This window comes from Pelecanus crispus, chromosome 1 (genome assembly GCF_030463565.1).
Source record: "Pelecanus crispus isolate bPelCri1 chromosome 1, bPelCri1.pri, whole genome shotgun sequence".
NCBI classification, from domain to species: Eukaryota; Metazoa; Chordata; class Aves; order Pelecaniformes; family Pelecanidae; genus Pelecanus; species Pelecanus crispus.
In genome coordinates this window covers 7,424,694-7,448,961 of record NC_134643.1, presented here as the reverse complement: position 1 = coordinate 7,448,961, position 24,268 = coordinate 7,424,694, and the positions used below count along the sequence as shown (strand labels likewise).

Genomic DNA, 24,268 nt, shown 5'->3' with positions numbered 1-24,268 from the left:
GGGAGAGGGGAGGAAAGAGAGGAACCAGATGATGCCTTTTAACACTGAGGACAGTCAGGCATTGGAGCAAGTTGGCCGGTGAGGTTGTGCAGTTTTCAAGACTGGAGCCTAGAGCAATCTTGTCTGACCTCATAGTTGACCCTGCTTTGAGCAGGAGGTTGAACCCCTTGAGGTCCCATCTAACCTGCATTATCCCATGATCCTACGTAGAGGTAGTGGAAGGGGGAGTATTCTTAGGAGATGTGTAGAAAGGTCAGTGTGGTGCAGGTGCATGCTGATGAATCCAATATTTGTATTCATTTTTAAGTTGCGGGTACTTTGTTTTCATCAGTCTTGGATTTTTTTGCAGATGTTTATGTTCTGTTTATGTTCCAAGAACTTCTATTCTTCAAGTTGCAGAAACTTCAAATGCTTTTACTTCACAATTCATGCTGAAGACAACTTTGCAGTATAACACTATAACAAAATGATTAGTTTTTACCTGTTGTTAGGCCCATTCCTTAGTTCAAGAAAACTTACCTTAAGCCCGTATTTTATGCTGATGAGTCAGGCATTTGTGAGTTATCTTCCTTAGTTAAAAACTAAGTGAGTATGGGTGGGCTGTGAAAGTGACTTTAATATATCAACAAGTTAAAAGTACTTATTTTCCTGTGATTCCTGCAGACTTGCCCGGGTAACACAATGCCAGCTGAGCGCAAAAAGCCAGCAAATATGGAAGAAAAAGAATCCCTGTTAAATAATAAAGACAAAGAATTTAGTGAAAGGCGACCAGTGAGCACCAGAGAGAAGCCAAAAGAAGATGTCAAGGTTGGCATGAAGAGAGACACTTTAAAGGTTCCTGAGGAGAAAAAGAAAAAACTGGAAGAGGATAAAAGAAAAAAAGATGACAAGGAGCGGAAGAAAAAAGAAGAGGATAAAGTAAAGGCAGAAGAAGAGCAAAAGAAGAAAGAAGAGGAAGAAAAAAAGAAACTTGAAGAAGAAGAGAAAAAGAAACAAGAGGAGGAAGAGAAAAAGAAACAAGAAGAAGCAGCTGCTCAGCTGAAGTAAGTTGTCTTTTAATGGTTTAATTGTGCCAAATGCTGTAGTCCTGCTATCAGGGTTGTGGGCAGAATTATAAAAGATGAACTGTTTAAGTTATTTATTGTAAGTTGTATGTAGTATTACAAATTTTACGTGGATAGCTGAGCATGCTTTATGACTTTTATGTCATTTTGAGTTTTCACCTCTGACCTCTGTTATTTTCATCTCTAATATGGCGTTTTGGTAGTGTTTTCCATGTGATGACCATGTAATGCACAAAAAAGATTGAATAAAGAAGCATAGTTTCTTTTAAGATGGAGAAGTGTTAGTGTCATAAAATTGGGAATACAGGCTCTAACAGGTCCACGGACCGTAACAGGAGCAAATCTACTGTGAGGGATGGCTGTAATTTCTTTTAATCAGTTACAGACAATTGATACCTGGATGGCAAACACAGAATGTGACCTGGCAGTTTAATATGTGATATTACCAAGACAATATTTCTTAGTATGTTATCAAAAGGTACTACAGTGTTGAAGATAGCATCTTTACACCAGTAAAGCCAAGATTGTGGATGTTCTTGTGTTTGAAACATGTCACTTTCTAAGACTGAGGCAGTGTCATAGCCAAATTTTGGCTAGGACAGATGTATTTCACTTATTTAAAACGTTCTGTGTAATTTCAGTAGTCTGGGAATAAAAGATTTCCCTTAACTGTGTAATACAGTAACCTGTTGAAAGGTTGTTGTCCTCTTCTTTAAGAACTTCATCTCCCTCTGGAGTAAATGGAGTTTTATGTTTATATTTTATAAGCCTGTTGGGATTAATATGTTCTGCAGAGAAATATTAGAGAAATTTCATTTTGTAACAAGTAGTACTTGCCTTGTGCAGCAAAAAAACCTAAAGAGAGTTTATGAAGCAGATGCTTTAGCTTTATAGGATTAACTTGTTAAATATTTAAAAATAAAGCATTAAGGGGAAATTGTGTTTAGAACTACTGGAAGGTTTCCAACTATGACTTTTTTTTTTTTCCTTTGAACTGTTAACCTGAAAGTAAGGTTCTGTAACAAAAATGACTAATTTTTATTTCTCTTAGAGAAAAAGAGGAAGCACACCAGCTCCATCAGGAGGCTTGGGAGCGCCACCAGGCAAGAAAAGAGCTTCGCAGCAAAAACCAGAATGCACCAGACAATCGCCCTGAGGAAAACTTCTTCAGCAGACTAGATTCCAGTTTGAAGAAGAACACAGCTTTTGTTAAGAAGCTAAAAACCATTACAGAGCAACAAAGGGACTCCTTGTCCCATGACTTTAATAGCCTGAATTTAAGCAAATACATTGCAGAAGCAGTAGCTTCTATTGTGGAAGCCAAACTGAAAATATCAGATGTGAACTGTGCTGTGCACTTGTGTTCCCTCTTTCACCAGCGCTATGCTGATTTTGCTCCTTCGCTACTTCAGGCTTGGAAAAAACATTTTGAAGCAAGGAAAGAAGAGAAGACTCCCAACATTACCAAGTTAAGAACTGATTTGCGTTTCATTGCAGAATTGACAATAGTTGGGATTTTCACTGACAAGGAAGGTCTGTCTTTAATCTATGAGCAGCTTAAAAATATTATTAACGCTGATCGAGAATCCCACACTCATGTTTCTGTGGTTATCAGCTTTTGTCGGCACTGTGGAGATGACATTGCTGGTTTGGTACCAAGGAAAGTAAAAACTGTTGCAGAGAAGTTTAACTTGGGCTTTCCTCCTAGTGAGATAATTAGCCCAGAGAAACAACAGCCCTTCCAGAATTTGTTGAAGGAATACTTTACGTCTTTGACCAAACACCTGAAAAGGGACCACAGGGAGCTACAAAATATTGAAAGACAAAACAGGTGACACTTGAATGTTGCTTTTTATTTACGGAGAAAAGAATAGTTTGCTTATGAAATGCCTAGATTTGTTGCAGTGTTTGTAAACAAAGTCTGTTAGCAGTGTGTAGAAGATAAGTGTATTCTGCAGTATATCTAAAAAGAGTTCAGAATTTGCTACGAATACTTGAGAAGCAAAAAAACCAGAATCTTTGAATATCTTTAAAGAAAATGGAGGCTGACCTTTAGCTATAATTCTCTGTAAGTTTAGTGATGCTCCCTTAGCAGCTTGAGAGTAATGCTTCTTTCCCAGCCGGTACTGTCCTTTTCCAGTCGGCACAGTCTAATTTCTCCCTTTCCACCCACACGTATCTAACAGAGCATATGCCACAATGGCTTTGGCTTGTTTACTTTTTTTAGTGTACCAGTATGGAGTTAAAAATTAGGTTAGACTAACAAGGTATCCGTTAGACTTTAATGTGGGCAAATTTTGTATATTAAAATGTTGGAGGATATAGACAACTTGATTCAAATCCTCTTAAATGTTTATATGAAATACTACTATTGAAGGGTATGAATGTATACACCTTTAAGATCGGAATAATTTAATTTCTACCATGACCACATTTTTTAATAATTGTTTGCTTTTCTTTAAAGCATCATGATATGTCATTATTGGAGCCAGCCTAAACCCAACCGCTGGTCTCAAAACCTGGTCATTATTAAGTCCTTTTGGAAGCATTCCGAGCAGATAGAAATGAAGATGTTACTGTGTGTAGGCACACGTTTCAACTAGACGGCTGAACACCAGTCCAGAGCCAAGTGTATGCTTGGAATACATTAACATCTGGTGTTGCCAAACCAAGGCTTTAAACTTGGATCCGTTGTGCTGATGGGTGTTGTGCTGCAGTCCTATCTGGTCTTGGTTGGCTAAGTGGTGTATTTCACAGGACCATAAACTGACTTCTGAGCTACCAGTATTTCTACAAGTACCTTATTACTTCAAAGTGTGTTATTAGCTCAGTTGTTATTTTTTAAAGTTAATGAATATGAACTCCTATAGTTTCACAATTATAATGGGTTCTGGGCACATTGGTTCTGGCTGGCATTTCAATGAGTGAGTGTTGAAAAGCCTGTATGATAGGAAATAAAATGGAAAAAAAATTCCAAGAGATATGAAGTGTGTTAAGAAACCACGAAGAAGAGAGAATGTAAGTGACCTGGGAGAGGGAAATATACTTTAATGCTTACTTGCACAACTGGATAAAAATGACTGGATAGAGCCCTGAGCAGCCTGGTCTGATGTCATCATTGAGTCTGTTTTGGGTAGATCGGAGTAGAGACCTCTTTATGCACCCTGTCATCTGAATTATCCCTGTGAACTTGGGTGCAAAGCTTTGTTTTGGGGAAGGAATGTGAAGAAGCGTAGTTTATCACTGAATGAAGATAATTCTATTATTTATCTCTGAGCTTTTAGATACTTATTTTAGCTGCTTAATAAAAGTTGGGAAATAAGTTTTGTTAAAGATATAAGACATCAAAAAACTTTCCTGCCTAATTTTATTTGCTTACAACGTGTCTGTAACAAGAGAGATGCTTGGCATTTGCATGCTACGGATATGCAAGGCATGAACTCAAAGGCAGAAACTTGCCTGGTCAGAAGTCTGTGAATAATATAGAAATCTTCTAAACCTGGATTTCTGAAAAGTGATTGTGGTGATGTGTTGTTGGTTTTTTGTTGTTTTGGTTTTTTGTTTTTGTTTTGTTCTGTTTTTAAAAAAAAAGGAATAATCATGTTGGAAAAAACAGTCCTCTGTGTATTTGAAACCTGATTCAATCTGCTGATAGCAACAGCTTTTACTCCCACTGTTACTCCAGAACTGGTGAAGTGAACAGGGAGTGAGTGAACTGTTCCCTCTTGTGCATTAACAGCGACATATGTTTAGGTCATGATATTTTGTCAAGTAAATACTTCTTGAATTTACCTGTGTCAGGAGAGAGACTGTGAAATAACTCAAGCTGTACAGATTGGTTGAGTTAATTGAAAATTAATATGCTAACCTTAACAGTGCTTCAATATTGTTACCTGCTAAATCATTTAGGTAAAATTAAAGCATTATTAGACACAAGGGTTTCTGCAAGTGGATAATTAGGAAAACTACCTTAAGTTACGCTTTGACAGTAGAACCTGATGGTCGTTTGGTTACACAGCTAAGGGCACAGCAAAATCTGTCCAGGCTGTGTCACTGGAAGGAAACAACTTGATTCCCAAATGCTAGTGTGAGTTTTCAAAAATGAGTGTTAGATATGGAAGAAACTTCTTTTGTCTCAATTAAGGATGTTTTTAAGACCTGCTGAACTTATGTTGTGGCATTTTGTGAAATTTTGAAGAGACATAAAGTAAGATAAGTACTGTATGCTGTACTTTTAATTGCATTCAGAAATGAATTGTGCTTTTTAAAGGTTGCTTAGTACGCTTTAGCTTGCTTGAATGTGTTAACACTTGTCTTTTGGGAACTGAAATTGAAAACTGAAACTCTTGTACTGTTGTTACAGCACTTTGCTTTTTTGGTTTTTAATAATAGCACAGAGCTTCAGTGCTCATGTTTATGAGGCTGCTGGTATATTTTAAACTTAAAATATGTACCTAATGGATAGCTGTCTCCATGGAAAGGCTATGAATTGGCACTTAACATGTTTCCTGAATCCAAACCCAACTACTGCACTTTAGAAATTGTCAGTGGTTATTTCATTTGTTATTTTTTCTTGCTCTACTTTGCAGGAGCAAGTAATGCATGTTATATAGGTGTGTTTTTGTAAGAGGGTTAAGAAATAGAACTTCTGCTGGCGTAACTGCTTCTTGCCCTCTAGCATGACATCTATGTCAAGTTTTGGTTCTGAGCAGATAAGGATTTTGTTGCTCACCCTGTCAATGTGTTGTGTGCAAAGATGACTTTTTTTACAGTTAACCTGAAACTGAAAAAAGCCAAGAATGATATCCCTCAACTTATGTTCCTTAGACTGTTTTAGAATTTTTATGCCATAAAATGTTTGGGTCTTTTGGCAAGAATATGATTGTATACTTACTGCTTAATAAAAGCCTAATGATAATGTAATGATGCAACCTGCTTTAGGAATTCCTGCATTTGCACCTTATTTCAAACTTTGTCTTCTGATGCTTTCATCTCAGTGCAGGGTGCATTGTCAGTGGTTACAGCTACTTAGTCCAATGTTACTAGCATTATTCAAGCTGCTGTAAAACAAATAGGAAAATTGCGAAGCAAGCTCATTCTGTCAGCTTCCCTTTGAAAGTCTGTGTTTGGTCTGAGCCCATTTGTATCTTGGCTGTAATAGGCCCCCAAACAGCTCTGCTTGTCCGAAGTGTCCCTTACTGGTAGAGAACTGACTGTGCCTCGTCCTTACAAGAACTGTTCATGCAGAGTGGATCATGCCACAGATCGGGAAAATGCGCTTCTCAGGAGCTCAAGTTGGGGACAAGCTAACGAACAACCAGCTTATTCTTAGTTAACCCAAAAATTGACAGTCTTTCATCAGTCTTCTGTGGCAAACTTTGTACTGGCAGAGATTAGTGTTCTGTATATTTTGTTCAAACTGCTGAAAGTTCTTGATATTTGTTGCTTAAAATCCAGGATGTTTTGTATTTCTAGCTTGTACAGGGACTCTGTAAGAGGTTTCTGTTATTTATATTCCTTTTTGGTATTTGACTTTAGAAGTTGTATAACACCTTACCAGAATCAAGAAGTGTACTTTTTGGTTGCTTTTAACTAATAAATTGAACTAAGCGGATGGTAAATTGCTGATAATTATCAAAATTTATTTACTGCAAGAGTTTTTAAGGGACATGAGCAAAAACTTTTCTTTTTGCAACTTTTCTGTTAGAAATGAGAAAATACAAGAGCATGTATGGGGAGAAAAGCTGTGTGTTACTTCATCAAATTGTATAATGTTAACATCAGCTTTTGGTGTTTTCGGAAATAATAGATCATTTTCAATTACTTCCATTTCTTAGAATATGTAGATAAAGTGAATCAGAGCAACCAAATGCAATACGGAATAGAAGTGAATCCTTGGAAAATGGGGCAAAGATTTGTCTTTCTGAAATGAAAGATATATCTGTAACTTGCAGTCCTGGTATTTACTGTATGATTTCACAAAGTGATGTCAATTTAAAATGCCTTGGCTCTCAGACAGCATACAAGGCTTTAAGTGGTCTTTGTTCTAGCATGCTTCTGTAGAGAAGATCTGGTCTTGTCAAACGGATTATGTGAAGTTTTATATGACTTTGAAAGTAGATCATGAAGACTGGCAAAATGAAAAAGCATGTAATGAGTAACTCTTTTGAACTATATTGTCTACTCCTTAAAAACAAATGAGACCATTTTTAAGCTGGTATATCGTGTTGAGCAATAGCTGGTAAATTGTTAGGCCTTAATTGTAGTTAGATTGGTAAGAAAATTGTACTGTTCTGCAGGTAATCCTGAAACTATTTCCCGCGCACTTGTAAGCAGCGAATTACGTTCCTTCAAATGCAAGTTACTTCTGACAACGGATTTCAGTTTTAAAAATGAGAATTTAAAATAAGTATTGATAGTTTCATAGAAGAAGACAAAGAACAAGTGAAAAATAAATGTAGCTTCTCTTAATTTGGACTGATAGCCTTGAAGTAACTTGGTTTGTTGGAAAATTAATGGGCTGGTTTTAATGTGCACTTTTTTGAGCCTCCTGGGGATGACTGCCCATTTAATCATTTGAAAAACATGGAAATGTATTGTTACACATGCAAAGCAACTTTTATCCATCTTCCATGTTAGTTGAATGTTTTACTTTACTACAAGGGTCTTCTCATTGTGCAGGCCTTTACAGGATAATCGTGGTGAAAAATAAGTTGGCCTTTTTCTTTGGACATTGAAGTTAGAGCTTCTGTGACTGTACTATGCTCAAAGATACTCAAGTTGGTAATTTAGTAGTTGCTTGGAAAAAATAGCGTTGCTAAAATTTTTGCTATTGCAGTCTAAACTAGCATACTCACAGTTCCCTGAGAGGGAAGGTTGGCTTTGCTCAGTAGAGAAATTGGTAGTGGTTCAGCATAGCTCAAATATATTTTAAGAAAAAAGGTCGTCTTACTGTAACTTTGATTTTTGTAGGCGCATTCTTCACTCCAAGGGAGAGCTGAGTGAAGATCGACACAAGCAATATGAGGAATTTGCAATGTCCTATCAGAAGCTGTTGGCAAATTCTCAATCTCTAGCTGATCTTTTGGATGAAAATATGCCTGATCTTCCCCAAGAGAAACCAGCACCTGAGGGTAGGCCATCTTCTAAAGCAAGTAAACAGGATGCTGGACTTGGCTTGGATGTAGTGGGAAGGCTAGCCAAACCCTCCTACTGATATGTTCTTTCCATTGATTTATTTTTATTTAGGCTTTCCCCTTTAAGGATATCAATGAATGAATAATACATAGTTTTTTAGTGAAGTAATTAAACCTACCATGTAACTGTAACTATTGTATATGCTGTGTAGTTATGGTAACTTAAGTAATACAATCTTTAGATTTGTTTCATGTAATATAGGAATAAAGGGAGAACTGAAAATGTTTTTAACCTAATTCCATTTAATATAATGCATTTTTTTAATATTTAAAGAACTGTATATGTTAGAGTTTTAAAATCTGATATTGTTAAAAACTGAGTTTGAAGTATATTTTGAGCAGGAACATATTGTTAAGCCAGGTAAGTCACTAGGTGGGCCTCTGACCTCCTGAGGAGCGGTACAGTGTTTGACTGGCACATCTATTCAATACCTTAGTGAATCTCAAATTTTAGATTGAGAGATGTTGTTGAAATCATTAGTGTACCTTTTGTCTGAAGTGATCCTGAGCTTAAAAAAAGCTGCATTTCTTGAATGCCTCTAAATTTAAAATTACTGTTTTTAAATTTCTGTTCTTAAAATACAGTGGAGTACAGTTCATAATGCTCAAAGCGATTACTTTTTATGCTAATGTAGTTAGTCTGTTATAGCTTTCCTTTCTAATACCACATAATGTGTTGCTTGATTTTACTTGATTTGACTTTCACACTGACACTGTCTGTGTTTTCTATGAATGCCAAATTTACAATTTGAGATAGCTTATTAAGATATCTAATAGTAAGATTGGGATGCCAAAAGTGGTAGTAATAAATAGGTTAACATGTTTCTAAAAGTATTTCTTTAATCTTTAAAGGTGCCTCCCTTTAGAAGGTGAGAAGTTTGTGTAACTGACTTTCTTATGGTTTCACTATTTGCAGAACATGGACCTGGTATTGATATATTCACACCTGGAAAGCCTGGAGAATATGACCTCGAGGGGGGTATCTGGGAAGATGAAGATGCTAGAAACTTCTATGAGAATCTCATCGACTTAAAGGCTTTTGTGCCAGCAATTTTGTTTAAAGATAATGAAAAATGTTCGCAGAACAAGGATTCTGGCAAAGATGAATCAAGAGGTAGAATGCTTAGATGAGTATTTTTTAAAAATATCTTGTCCAACAGGTATGCAAATTTGATGGACGTATTGAGTCTTCAATGAAATAATTTGTGGTGATCAGGTCAGTACACCAGTTTGGATGAATTTTTAGGGAAGAAACTGGGGGGTAAGTGTTATATCTGGGTATGGTATTTAAGGAAGGAAAAAAAAAAATGCATGTTGATAGAATTTTAAATTTAAAATAACTGGAGGTTAACCAATGTGAATAAATGCTAACTTTTCTGTGAGAAAAGTTTGCCTCCTTTGAAAGATGTTAGTGTTCATTCTGCTTTTTCTACTAAATTGTCAATGGTAGCCAACTGTCTCAGTATAAAATTCCAGTAGATTAAAAGGCCTGGATAGTTTCTCAATTCTGACGCAGCTCTAGGTTCACAACCAGGCATTGGTAGACTTCAGTTGTTATAGGATAAAAATTACATCCACCATCACTGTCTCAAAGTGTGACAGAAGATGCATGTTTGGATAAGAGCAGTGTTTTGTTACTGAGGAAATGCCAACAAAGGCACAGGCTGCGTGGTTTTCTAATACACATGCAGTTAGGTCAGTGTTGAGTATTAATGCAATTTCAGCTTTATAGCTCAAGGCCTTCTTTCTGATTTCTAAATTCTGAAATTTCCCTGTGACAGTAATTAGATGTTGGAGCAGCTTGCCCAGGGAGACTGGAACCTCTGCCTTAAGAGATTTTTCGAGACAACTGGAAAAAATCCCTGAGAAATCTGGTCTGAATACACTGCTCATCCACATTGAGCAGGAGGCTGAACTAGAGACCTCACCAAGGTCCATTCCAGACTAAATTAGTCTGTGGTTCTAAACAGGTTGCTTGCTTTGAGTCTGCTATTTCCATATGTTGTGTACACTGTTCAGCTGTCACATTTTTGTTCAAAAGATTTAAGTATTTTAATAAGGTTATTCGCCTTCAAAAAAATTTTTTTTATGAAGCATAGTCTGCAAATGAGGCTTGAAGGAGGCCTAAACAAATAGTAAAATGTTGTAGATAGTAATCTCTTGGAGAAATGCTCTAGGCTGGACCAGTGTTGTCCAAGAAAAATATCAGCTATTCCTTTTTGAATCTTCATCTAGAAATTCATAGATTATTTGTGTTCAAGGAAAATATGATTATTATTTGACCTTCTACATAGCACGTTCTTTCTTCAGTATCTTCCTCCTGTTCTGCTTTTTGCTTTTTTTCTCTGGTCTGCATAAAGTACTTTACCTTGCTTTGACAATTCTGTTATCAGTTGAGCTATGAAGAACATGCAGTGTAAACATTAAATTAGAATTTGTACTTTTGAATCTGGCTGTTTTTGAATAATGTTTGTGACATTCATTTACTGGGGTTTTGGGCGATACTGTTTTTCTATCTGACCTTCCCAGTGTGCAATGTTTTTTTGCTTGCATTTTCCATGTAACGGCCTGGCAATCCTTCTTAAGCACTTTTAGACTTAGATTGCTACATTTCTGAATATCTTGTTCTGTCTGAATGTATGCATGTCATCCAATAAAGACCTACCAGGTGTAGCTCAGAAAAAACCAAAGCACTAAAAACTGTTGGCAATCCTTAACAGACCCCAATGTAGGTAAACGTTTGCAGTTTTCAGGCATATGAGTAAAGCTATATGAAGGATATCAAACCACTGAGACCTAACAGATGAGATGCTATAGTCTCAAGAAGTAGATATTCTTTTCCCCATTTCCTTTTAATGAGACTAAGACACTAAAGAGACGTAGGTTTAGCAACATGAGTCTTCCTGTATTCTCTTCATGACTGTGCGTATTTAATAATTTAATATTTCTACTTAACTTTTAAATAGATTCAAAAGATGCCAAAGATAATAAGGAAGTACCTGGGACTGAGGATTTGGAGTTGGAGCTGGAGAACCTGGATATTAATGATGATCCTCTGGAGTTAGACTGTGGAGATGAGGCAGAAGATCTTACCAAAAAGCTTCTTGATGAGCAAGGTAAAAAGAATTGGTTTTAGGAGTTCTTTGTTGTTTCCTGATTGGTTTTTTGAGCTTGATGGTTTTTAGTCAATAGATAGAGCAACTTCAGGGAGAACTATTTATTTGTTTATGAAACCTTAGCAGCTAGAAACTGTTAGCATTGTGGTAAAAAATGCATTTGTAACAAGGCATTCAGATACAAGTGAAAAGTATTACATGGAGGTTTATGTAGTGACTGTTACAGACTCCTTCATATAGCTCTTAAAAATAATCAAATGTGAAGGCAGTTGTCTGAAAAGTGACTAGAGAGAAGTATGTAGACTTCAGTGCATAAATGGTTTTCTCATCAAATATGCTTAGGGTACTAATAAAATACTTTGCATTTTTAACTTCTGTTGAAATCTAAGATTCAGCTCTGCCTTTCTGTATTGTTAATCATTAAAGAGTTTTATTTTGATGTTATGGGTTTACATAGCAGGATTTAAGAAATTTAACCTCTAATTATGCATAAAGGGGCTGCAAACGGCACCTTTGAAAACCTAGCAGTGGTAGTTTTACTAGGGGAAACAGCAGCAAAATGTTTCTTAAGAATTTTTCTTACAAGTTACAAGTTTTTCTTTCAGTGGTACTGAATAGTGGGAAAAGTAATATCAGGTGTTAAGAGCCAAATTCACAGAGGAGCAAGTGAGGTGTTTTCTTTGAGCCCAGTTTGTAAGGCACATCAGTTTTGCTGCTTTGGATTTCCAAGGACCAGTGCAGATTCTTTTGTTTCATTTCTGAACCAGGAAACTTGTTCTGTGTCTAGAATAGGGGGGTGGGAAATCACATCTAGAGTCCACTGGCTGGAGAATCTGTGGCTTAAAAGTGAAAATACTACCTGATCTAGTGAATTTATAATCTAATCATCCTCTTGCTTGAAACTGCATTGGGCTTTAAAAGCTAAGAAGTTAAAGCCAAAACTTCAAGCCACAGAGTCCACATCAAAGCAAGGCAGTTCAGGCCCTGGCAAAGACTGTCGGTGTTTAAAATGTAGGGTTCATCTAACCAAGTTGATGCATGGATCTGTGGGTTTGGGTATTGAGTAGCTTGAACACAGCTCCTCAAAGTGCCAGTCTCTCTCAGCTGACAATAGGGAAGGGTTAGGGCATATGTATCCTTAAATTGGATGACTGTCTTGTGTACCTAAAGTTAGTTGAGCTGAAATTAAGCTTGGGACTATGCTGGTCTGTGACGCTTCACAAATTCAAAGAAATAGGACAGCTCCAGAGTCAGACTGTTTCAGATTCCTTCTGAAAGGAAAACTGTCAGGATAATTCTGTGTAGTATTTCCTTAGGTTTTTCCTTTCTTTACCTGGACAGGTTGGAAAAAGCCATACCCTCTTTGGAATAAATTTTCCCTTCCATGTATATTCTTCTCTGAGTAGTCATCAGCTCATTAGGCTGGGTAAGAGGTTAGGTTTTAATTGCAGGACGTTAACCCTTAGTGAGTTGTTATCCTCTGGTCGGAGATCTCAAACAAAACAGTGAAGAGCTTGGTTCCAGCTATCTGTAAGGGAGGTACACATAGACTTTCTCTTGGAATCAAAAAGAAAAAGAGCAGTTCATTCTGGATTGGTTGTAGCCTGCTAGATAGGCCAAAAATAATTTGTCAATAGTCATCTAAAGGAACGTGGATATTTCCTTCTTGTCGTTTTTTGAAGGGATTCTTGACTTGATCGGAGGATGAAGATTATTCCAAATATAAAAAGCCAAATAACATGGGAGTGAGATCCTGTAGAAGTGAGGAAGGAATAACAGGAGATGAGATCAGAAATAGAAGATGCAGTCTCTGTGTAGTTCTAGCTCACTGGGAGGCAATGCCAGTTTGAGTATGTACAGTAGCACAGAAGGGATTGATGATCATGCTTTTGATTGTAAAAGGAAGGTGATGCATGTTTTGTCATAATACAAAATATTAACCATCAATGCTAGTTTCTGTTTTTAAACTAGCTATTGACTGAGCATTAAACATACTCCCATCTGAAAGGTTAATCTAAAATGTGTCAGAATGGGGTTTATTTTTTATCATTAAACAGCCAGCCCTTAAAGAAAGCCTTTTACTTTCTACCTTGTGAAGGTAATGTCATTTGGCTCGCAGTGTAGGGCTTTTCTTAGCGGAGAACTATTGCTTCGTGATTGTCTTTGCTCATTAGTGTATTTTTTGTGAAACATGTAGAAACTTAGTGCCTTTGTGAATTCTATGCCTTTGTCAAATTTCTTTGATACTGACAAGTAGCTTCATAAATTAATGATGGAAATCAAAATAGATATGATCATCAAATATTTGTTCTGCTAGAAAACTAGGCTATAAATTAGCAGTATGTAGGTGTTACTTTACTTGAAACATATAGAGAAACACAATGATTGGTTTTTTGGGGGGTGTGTGTAATTCTGAATGCCACTAGTTGGTAGCACTGGATATAAAGAATTAACAAAAATCTGAATTTAGATGTTTCAAGTTCTGTGATGTATTTCCATCTAGTGAACTGGTAGATTTTTTTCATCCTTTCTCTTAAGTAAAATTCACTTAGGTTTGAAATTAGGAAAATTAGGTGTCCTTCAGCTGCAAAATACAGCTTTAACTTTTCTTCATATGTACTGAATTTTTGTGCATCTGTACTTGAGGTAAGTTAGTAGTAATGTTTTGTGCAAAGCCAGCAAAGAATGAAACCACTGTATTATGACACTATTGCAAACATAAAACAGAGTATTCCCAGGTTGAGATGGGCCTTCAGTATAAAAAGGGAGGATGTGTGAGGTATAGCAGGGTCTTAGATGTAAGGTCCAAGATGAAGAAGAAAAAAAAGTAGCTTTAGTTACTGTGATAATCTGGAGGTGTGGATTTCATTGGCAGAGGGAATAAGTAACTTATAGAGGGGAAAATAGGATAAATAGGGTAGACAGTCCAGTCAGACTGTGGGTACTGCTATCTTTTGTTACTTCTACATCTCCTTCTGTCAATCCTCTTCAGTCTTTTCTCCCCTGTCCAAATACAAGGGAGACAAGGCAGTTTCCCAAAGTGGGTGTTTTTTAAAGCACATCTGCCCTGGTGTAGCATCCTTCACAGCATTGCAGTGCTTGTTTCTGCACTTTTTTTCCTAAAGATTTCCTAAAGATTGCCTAACGTTTAAGATATGACATGTAAAAGGAAAATTGATGCAGTCAGCAGAAGAGGTTTGTTACCAGGAATTCAGCTAATTTATTTTGTTTCTCTATTGTGTTAACTTTGAGTGAATCTTAATTTTCTTATTTTCAATATGCTCAGGGAAGAGAGAGGGAGCAGATAGCACCGGAGCTGAAACTAGTGACGGAAAACATGCTGAAAGAAGTGAGTTTTGAGGTTGTTTTTAAAAGAGAAGATAAAATGTTAAAAATGAAGTTGTGTGAATGGAGACAAAGACATTAAGTAAGGAATGGCCAGGGTGGAAGCCGCCAAGGGTACTGGGAGCAGGAGTCTGATGTTACACATACCTAGCACCAGTTTTTGTAAGGTTGGTCAGCAGCAGAGGTGATTTGTAGAAGTGAGTATTAAGTCAACCCTATTAATTTTGCTACACTGTTTAGAGAGCTAGCAAAGTTCCTATCAGAAGAGCAGGAGTTTAAAAAAGATCTAAAAGTATTCATTAAGAAATATTTTTTGGACTTGGATGACTTGTGAGACTAGGTTCTTGAAAACATTCCTCAGTGAGGCTTTGATTCAGTGAGATGTTTAACATTATGCTTATGCTGAAGTGCTGTGCAAAGAGGGGGATCCAGCCACTGATTTGCCAACAGTATTGGTTCATAGTGTCTGAATGTGAGGGCTCCTGCACTATCACATTCATTACAGAAGCTCATCTCACAGAGGAATAACTACTACTTTTTTAAAAAAAGATGTTAACAGTAAGGGCTTTCTCAAAGTGTGTATGTAGGGAGAAGGGAAGGCAAATAACTATTGTTACTGAAGTAGAAGACTGTTTGGCACCAATCGTTGCAGGATAACAAATTCAGTAAGTCCTTAGGGTCTTCTCATACTTTCTTCCTGGAAATTGCAGGATTGCGTGCATTTCTGGTTAAATATAAAGGTGTTTAAAACGAAAAAAAATATTTTTCTTTCAGTCTCTACAGTGATCTTACTGCATGATTTGATCTGTACCCAGATAGACTAACAAATGGTCTAACTATAATTTTTATACATCAATACCTGTAGTAAATTTTTAAAAAGAGATAGTGCAGTTTTAAAATGTGGTGATGATGAAAGACTGGAGCTCAAGAAGATCAAAGTGAAAATAAAGAAATGAACTAATTTTTTGTGTGAATTGCGTACTTAGAATTGTTTGCTTAGAGAACAAAGTGCTGACCATTTAATTTCCTGTCACTGTAAAATTCTTAATTTTCTGTTTTAAGTCCCAAATCTGCTTCAGGTACTACAAAAAAGCCTTTCCACTTAGAATGGATCCACATACTGTGATGAGAAAGAAATACCTAGAAATATAATCTGAGAGTTATCTGTAGCTCTCCAGTGAGGGAGAGGACCAGTGAGAGAAGAGATGTATTTAGGAACTGCTGAAACTGAATGTGATAGCAAGGCCTCTTGAAAGATTGTCTTGAAAAGTGACTGAATTGTCAAAGACTTATTTTTTTAATTTATTTTGAGAACATTGAGTCAGTTCGAATACAAGACTGAGGTGAGACAACTAATGGCTGTAAGGGAAAAAGGGGAAAATAAAAGGAGACAGGAATGTGTGGCTGTAAACATCTAAATGGAAAAATGCATTAAAACACGATCTGTTAGTAAAAATTGTCTGGTTTGAGCTATTGCACGCATCCTGGTGAACTCTAACTTTGAGTATATGTGTGATGAGAGAGTCAGGGTTCCTTAAACTTTATGGTTCTCTTGTCTGAGCATCTGGAACATCTTCCTTTTCTTCTTTATTCTCCTTTCCTAATGAACACTTCTCTCTTGTTCTTCCAACTTCTGGTTGCCTGTGCAAGAGAGGAGGCGATGTCATCTGCTTTAATCTCTAGCATCTTCAAGGTGGGGCAGCTGCCAGTGTTCCTTGGAACACTTCTTAGTGTTTCTCTACCTAAGCTTGACCCTTGCACCCAGCTGTCTCAAAAAAAAAAAAACCAATCAAACCAAAACCCAAGGAAAAAATGTCCTACAATGTAGCATCTCTGTTTTCTCTTTGCCTTTCACTAACTTGAAAAAGGAACTTCAGTCTTTTATGCTAGTTTACCTTACTGTGTAGCCTGTAAAGACAATGACTTTACCAAGTCTTGGGTATTTTGTAGTTTATTTGGGTGCAATTTCACCACTACCATATTCACCTTTTTGAAGTCTGTCTGTCTCTGTTCTGCTTTCAGTACCTCCTAGGTATTCTTGTTACTGCTGAATGTCCTTAAACTGAAAGGAAAGCAAACATCATCATGTTCCTTTTTCAGGAAGCAGTGTTCTTTTGTGTTGCTTTGGCAAAGGAAGGGTTCTTCCCAAGTGTTTGTGTTACAACTCATTGTTTTGGGTCACGTTGTGCTATAGAACAAACTAGGTTCTTCTCTAGGACTTAATAGAATCTGGAAAATTTTTGAAGCATACCACACGTTTTGCAATTAAAGGGTAACTGTAGGGGGATTGGTCTAGTGAGATCTTCATAGGTGATGCCAGAAAATCTGAATATCAACAGTAGTGTTGTCTTGCAGTCTTTTACTTGAGTAGTGTTACTGATGCAGTTAGTAGATACAGGTCAGTGTTACTGCTTCCTTTGTTGCAAATTACACAGAAGCATTTGCTTGAAAAACAAGTTGTCACTTGCCTTGCAATTGCTGTGCGTTCAACTCTCCATCTGGGTTGTGTTACGTACGGTTCTATACTCTGGTTTCTGTACAGCTGAAGGAATTGAGTTGGCTTGAGTGAGCTTTTACAGCCTCAAGTGAAAAGATGTCAAGAACATACTGGATGAAAGAATGGCCTTAGTGGACACTTTTGATCAAAAATTCTTTCTCCTGCAGGGCAAACATACATGCAAAATAGAATTCGCAATTGCATTAAGGTGTTTTGTTGGTCTGTTCCCCAACCGCACCAACGTGCCCGCCCCCCCCCCCCCCCCCCCCCATTATTTTTCCCTGTGTTCGGGCCTTCTTGCGGTCCTCCTTTTATCACCGAAGAAATTACCATAGTTTTCTAGGAATATATATTTGTTGTTACTCCTGACAGTATAAATTAGGAGGTAAGGAACCTCATGAATAGGAGGACAAGTTTTAAAGGTGATACTTTTGACTTTTGTTGGCATAGACAATCAATGACTTTTTTTTGCATTAAAACATGAAATTTTGTATTCATCTTTATATCTTGGTTTTTTGAATCTGTGGATGAATAGTTAACAACTAAACATTACAAATACACTGTACTTGGAGAATGTGATCATAAATCATTGTATTTCATAGCTTAAAGATGTGTGCTGCTTGTTTATTTCACTCTGTTAGAACAAGAGGATGAAGAAGCCAGTACTGGATCTCATTTAAAACTTATAGTAGATGCTTTTCTTCAGCAGCTTCCAAATTGTGTCAACAGAGACCTCATAGACAAGGTATAGTCATAGTCTTCTTTTTTCCCCACTCTTAAAAGCTATCATGCTAGATCAGATTGATTGGAAATAAAGATTTGAAGCCTTGGAGTCTAGCAGTAGCTGAATTATTGGGGTTTTTTTCCCCTTTACGGTTGGTTTTTAAAGCAGCTGCACGTAACAGGAATAGCTTTGTAAAAGATGCTTTTGAAAAGCATGCTATATTGCTTTAAATAAACCACTGCATTAAAGGTGAAGCATTATATTGACTTTTCTCTTTATAGGCAGCAATGGATTTTTGCATGAATATGAATACAAAAGCCAACAGAAGAAAACTAGTCCGAGCACTTTTCATAGTTCCTAGACAAAGGTAAGAACTGAAAGGGAACAAGCTGGATCCACCTTTTGGTTATTTAACTTAACATATGCATATATTTTTTAACTGTTTAAATTAGTGAAGACCGGTGCATATTCCAAGTTGCATTTGTTTATTCCTCATATGCACTTATGGAGTGATTTATGCTGGGGCACCAAAGAAATATTTAGGATTAATGATCAAGCAATTCACCATAGTATTTTGCGATAGCAGTGTAAATTTTTTTAACAGTTAGTTTCTCTTGTCTGGTACTTGTGTGTTTATAGTGGATCTTTTCATGACTTCTTTTAACCATGAAAACAGCAAAACCTACCTTCTATCAGAAAAGGGGGATATATTTCATTCAGGAGAACTTGTGTGTTTCTTATATAAGAATCTATGAATGGTTAGAGCACAATGTAGTTTAGGAAGGAGGATTTATCGTGATATGTTAATTCTGGTATAGTACATAGCCATTACAGCCTTTTATTTTCTGAAACAGAGCTGGTTCTAGGCCGGCCAGTTTAGAGAAAGCAAGGATAAGAGTTTGAGCCTGGCCTCTTCCATCTGTGTAGATCTGTCCATGTAGAGTTTTCCTATTTCTCCTTGTCTCTCTCTTTGTGCAAGAGAGGTCCCTCCCTACACTTACAGGAAGAGCCTTGCTTACAGAAATGATTGCAAAAAGTGAGATAAAATTGTTAAATTCATTGGAAGAATAATACATTTCTCTGCTCTCTGGTAAACTTGTACCTTAAAGAGGTGCAATTATGAAGGAGTCACTTTTCTTGCTCCACCTTGCCCTGTTTCTCCCAAGAGGTTGTTTTGATGCTGCTTTTAGTTTCAAATGTTTCATCATCATCATCTTGGATTTCCTGTTAGACTTCACACCACTTCGATTCCATTCCTTTTTAACACTAGGGAAAAAACATGGTTTGTTGAATGTCCATTTTGTCTCAAGACTTGTGCAGACTACTACTTTGAATAAAGAGACTTTGGTGTTTTGTTTTCCCTACTTTTAATCGCTTAGTTCTTGCATTGTGTTTTCAACCTTAACTCTAGCCTGTTTCTACATCCTGTCTGTAATAAGCATCTGCTGTGCTAATAACCCTGCTCTCTCAGCTGTATAGAAATGAACGGTTTGTTTGACTGTATGCATTAACCTGACTCTACGTTGATACTAGTTCTGCAATTAGAAGTCCACATAAACTTTCATTCTCTTATCTATTCTTTTCTCTAAAAATTACGGTTTTGACACCTCAGTCTTTGGAGACTTCGATAGAAGCCTGATTGTGCCTGAAATATGAATTACTGACAGAGGAGGCAGGCAGTTGAAATCTTCTGTGTTAGACGTAACAAGGTGCTCTTCAGCCCAAATTTATGATGTAGAGGAAATAACATTTCTATTTATTAGCCTGCTGGTAATGATGAAATGCATCAGAACACAATTTGAGAAGAACTTTTATCTTGCAGCCTAAAACATCTGCAGCAATGTAAATCAACAGGATGACTTAAACTTCTGTCTCCAGCTCTACCATAATAGAAAATACTCCATGTTTGTTTGCAAAATGGAAGTGGGTTGTTGGCTGATCTGTGAACATAACAGTAATATTTGTACCACTGCCCTGTATTTCTTCCTGGTGCTGTACATCCTAGATTGCTCAAATTGATCGTTAACTCTTGGAACCTCTTTGAAGATGCATGATTTTCCTTGCATAATCCGCTAGTCTACTAGATGATAATGACCTAAAGGAACTTGTTGACATTGTGTACAGCAAAAGAGGTAGTTTGAAAGAACAGGAACAACATGATGGCATCTAAGTTCAGCAGTGTGGTTTCTTAGATACCATGAAAGCAAAAGTTAAATTCCTAGTGTATTGTGGTATTAAAAGAAAGGAGGTGTGTCTTTGATAAGGCTGTACTAGGAACACGGTAAGTTGCCAGAAACTTCTATAGTCTCTATATTGCCACTGAGTTGTCTTCCCAATGGTAGTTCCATTATCCAAATCCTACAAATTCATTCAGAAAATTATTTAACACACTGCTTCGAAGCTTTGTATACTACGCATTAATGATGTTTTTGCTTCCTGTATCTCTTCACTGAGCCATAATGTTATGTCTTTACCTTCCGTTAGTGTTGTTGCATACTAGTTTTTACTAATTCCAGGAGTTTCTGCAATATCTCTCCTGGATACCATGGGAGAAGAAAACTTGTTGTGGTTATATTCTTGAGGAGGGGGTTTGGGGTGTGTTTTGGTTTTTTTGTGAAAGGCTCAGAGTAACAGTATCCTTATAGGATGTAGATAAATCAGTATATTTTCCAAAAGCATTTAGTCTCCAAGCATATCAGATAACGCTGTCTAAGTCTACCTATTAAGTTATTTACATAATAGAATAAGTTCTGTTTCTTCTCTTGAGAGATCAGTTTTAGGAAATGTGCAGGCACAACAATTTTACCAAGAAAGTACAAAACTGGTTTCGTGTTTGAGGAGTAAAGCAGACACTGTAAAGTCAAAGTCATTGTGCAGTGTTGCCAGGGAGCTTTCTTGCTCCCACTAGGGCGGGATAGGTTGGGGCAAATGCAGGATTCCTCAAGACAGAAAACTTAATTTGACAAAAAAGGACACTTTTTCCTCAACTGACTATAGCTTAGTGTTGGAATACATCATCATTGCACTGCTGTATTGAATACTTATGAATGGATCACATTTACATTTTCAGCTGTGATTTGAACCGCCAATCCAACAGAACAGAAAGCCTTTTTTCAATCCTAGTATACAGGTGGCTTTCAGATTTGCATTGGAAAATTGATTTAAAACTAAATATTAGCCTTTCAATTCAGGACTATATAGTTTGCACTGAAGTGACAGTACAGTGATTTAACCCATACTGCTTGCGGCTTTAGAACATTTATGTGTAATTCTTTGCTATCTAACTGAATTACCTTCCTGCATAGATACACATAATTATTTATGTTTAACTGCATACTGCAATTTTGTTGACTTTTTTCCACTTCAATATGAGAAATTTAAAATATCTTTTTAGGCCTTAAATTCTAAACAATTCTAGGCAAATGCTGAACAGTAAATAGGGGCTGTTGTGGCTTCTGATTTTTTTGCCATTCCCATCTATGGTGATCTATGAAGTTGCAAGTTTACTAAGCAGGAGATCTGTTGTTCATCATACGGAAATTTTTAGCATTATTGTTGGCTGTTCTTAATTCAGAAGTTAGCTGCTTCTTGAGTGTTAAATAGTTCTGAGCATTTTAACTCAAAAGTTGAAAACCTGTATATCTACCTTCTTTCAGCTTTTTATCCTGAGAATCCTCAGTAACAACGTCCTTTTTGTTCAATTGAACTTGACTTACCAGTGTTTCAGTGGCCCGTCTCATTTGAGGATAAAATTGAGGGATGTGCTTGAGATAAGGAGTTTATGCCATGGTTAATAACCAAAAGCAAATAGCGCTTATCTGATAGCATGCCAATTCGACAGCATCATTCTCTTCCCACTGAGCAGCGTGGGTGGCAGTTTATACCTGCTCAGGCCCTGTAAATACACTGCATTTATCTGGATTGTGATTGTGCTTGTGAGGCAGGAGTTCTTGCTCTGTTGCTTCATTCTTTTAAGCTGTCTTCCTGGTAGAATCACAGTTAATAAATGTACAAAATGCCCCCTTCACTCTTTCTGGGTGTAAAATTTTGGATGCACCTGTTCTAGAGAGATTGCAATTAGGACTTTAATTGAGCAAAGGTTTGGGGGTTTGGTTTTGTTTTTTAATAAACTAACATTTTAATTTCTACAAAAAAAAAAAAAAGTGCTCTTCGATACTTCACTGTAGTGCAGTCCATGTGATCCAAAGATCCAGAGTTGACTAGATTTCAATCCAAGGTGTGTGGTTGTCATGGTTTAACCCCAGCCAGCAACTCAGCACCACGCAGCCGCTCACTCAGTCCCCCCTGCCCCGGTGCGATGGGGGAGAGAATCGGAGGAGTAAGAGTGAGAAACACTCCTGGGTTGAGATAAGAACAGTTTAATAATTGAAACTAAAATAGTAATGATAATAATAACAATATAATAATGATAATAATAATATACGAAGCAAGTGATGCACAATGCAATTGCTCATCACCTGCTGACTGATGCCCAGACAGTTCCTGAGCAGCGATCGCTGCCCCCCGGCCAACTCCCCCCCAGTTAAATCCTGAGCATGACGCCATATGGTATGGAATAGCCCTGTGGCCAGGTTGGGTCAGCTGTCCTGGCTGTGCCCCCTCCCAGCTTCTTGTGCACCTGGCAGAGCATGGGAAGCTGAGAAGTCCTTGACTGGTGTAAGCACTATGACTGAAACATCAGCATGTTATCAGCATTATTGTCATACTGAATCCAAACCACAGCACTGTGCCAGCTACTAGGAAGAAAACTAACTCTATCCCAGCCGAAACCAGGACAGTGGTCAAAATGACAATGGTCAGAAGTAGTGGGTTTTTACTATGGTAGTTTATATTCAGGGTGCTTAACAGGGGCTTCAGAGAGTAACTGACTCATCCCTGATGCTAGATCTTGTTTCATAATGTGGAAGAGCAGGAAGAGAAAGCAATACTGTGGGTTTTGTGGGGTTTTTAGTTAATTTCTGGCCCCCTTCTCAAGAAAAAGGAATGCTTTTGGAGAAAACAAAACCCGTAGTTAGATTAGCCTTAGTGCAGGTACCAGTAGGTGGTGCCACTGATGCTGCAATCCGTCCGCTTCTGAACACGAATATTTGTCTCCCTTGTGAGAGACAATGGATTCAATCTCCGATTGCCAGTTTCACAGTAAATGGCCCAAGGCTTTTCCTTATTATATTTCACCTGTTTAGAAATACCCATTCTTAGTATTCTTCCCCATGAAGAAACCTTTTGTGTTCTGTGAGGGAATAATAACAATGTGCTCTAAGACTTTAATTTTCCCCCAGGTATGGTCAGTTTACAGAGATGAAATTATTAGCTCTCGGCAGGCAGGTGTTTGTTCAGACCAGAATAAAACTTGCTGCTGTTTATCTTAAAAGAGATGCCATACAGAAATCCCCTCAATTAAAATACACCCCCTCGATTCAGCCAAAGTCCTTTTTTAGTTCAGCTTGTGTGTGTGTGTCTCAAGTAATGAGACTTTCACTTCTTCTCTGAGAGTTAATGGCTAAATGCTTAATAACATTGTAGTAATTTGCTGTGGCTAGTCATCCTTGACTGTGTCTTCCAACAAGCTTGAAAAATGTAAATACTGCTTCAGTTACTGATTAACAAGAGAGAATAAAAACTTTTAAATAGGTAACCACGATACCTGCAATGTTTCACCAGGATTTTTATGTATTATCAGGAGGCTGCTTAGCTATGCCTCTTTCAGGTAGTATATCCTGATGCTCTAATCCACAATTTAAATACAGAATTATCTCTTTTTGTGAGTGGATATTAAAGATCTTGGAAATGTGCTGTAGTGATGTAGCAGTAGAAAGGAGAGGGGAGGCAGTTGTGTATGCTTTGTTTTGGGGTTTTTGTCTTGGTGCTCTTCCAGTTTCACGTTGTGCCAGGGCAAGCTCTATATATAGACTGTGTTTTTAGATTTTCTTGGCAGCATCTCGTTTCTTTTGGTTTTTTTCTTTTCTTTTCTCCCCCCTCCCAGCAATAGGGAAAACCTTAATCCTTCATAAAGTGTAAACTCAAGATTCATTTTTCCCTTACAGGCCATTTCTCACTTGAAGCATGCAAATTTAAGATGTTTCTCTCCACTTAAAACAGTAGGCTTGTTCTACAGTTCATCTGTTTACAGCATTAACTTACGTTCTGAAAATAAACCAAAAATACTTTCTTCAGCTTGTTAAATTATATTATGAGGCCTCAAAGTAAAGTTGGTTTCTCCACATTTAAGTGATACATGCTCATTTATGCAAGGCAGCTGTGTTATAGTGTGTGTCCTGTTACATGATGCCACAAACCAGGTTTAA

At 37.2% G+C, this 24,268-nt stretch overlaps 1 protein-coding gene across 2 annotated transcripts in view; it reads left to right on the top strand.

The window, feature by feature from the left end:
* The window catches only part of UPF2 (UPF2 regulator of nonsense mediated mRNA decay), a 67,057-nt gene that overhangs the window by 4,436 nt on the left and 38,353 nt on the right, over positions 1-24,268 (top strand). For both annotated transcript variants that reach the window (XM_075707729.1, XM_009488862.2), the window contains 7 exons: positions 664-1,043; positions 2,116-2,895; positions 8,037-8,197; positions 9,177-9,374; positions 11,227-11,376; positions 17,860-17,963; positions 18,224-18,309. In XM_075707729.1, the coding sequence (XP_075563844.1) occupies positions 664-1,043; positions 2,116-2,895; positions 8,037-8,197; positions 9,177-9,374; positions 11,227-11,376; positions 17,860-17,963; positions 18,224-18,309 (1,859 nt within the window). Of the gene's footprint in view, positions 1-663; positions 1,044-2,115; positions 2,896-8,036; positions 8,198-9,176; positions 9,375-11,226; positions 11,377-17,859; positions 17,964-18,223; positions 18,310-24,268 lie in introns of those variants that run through there.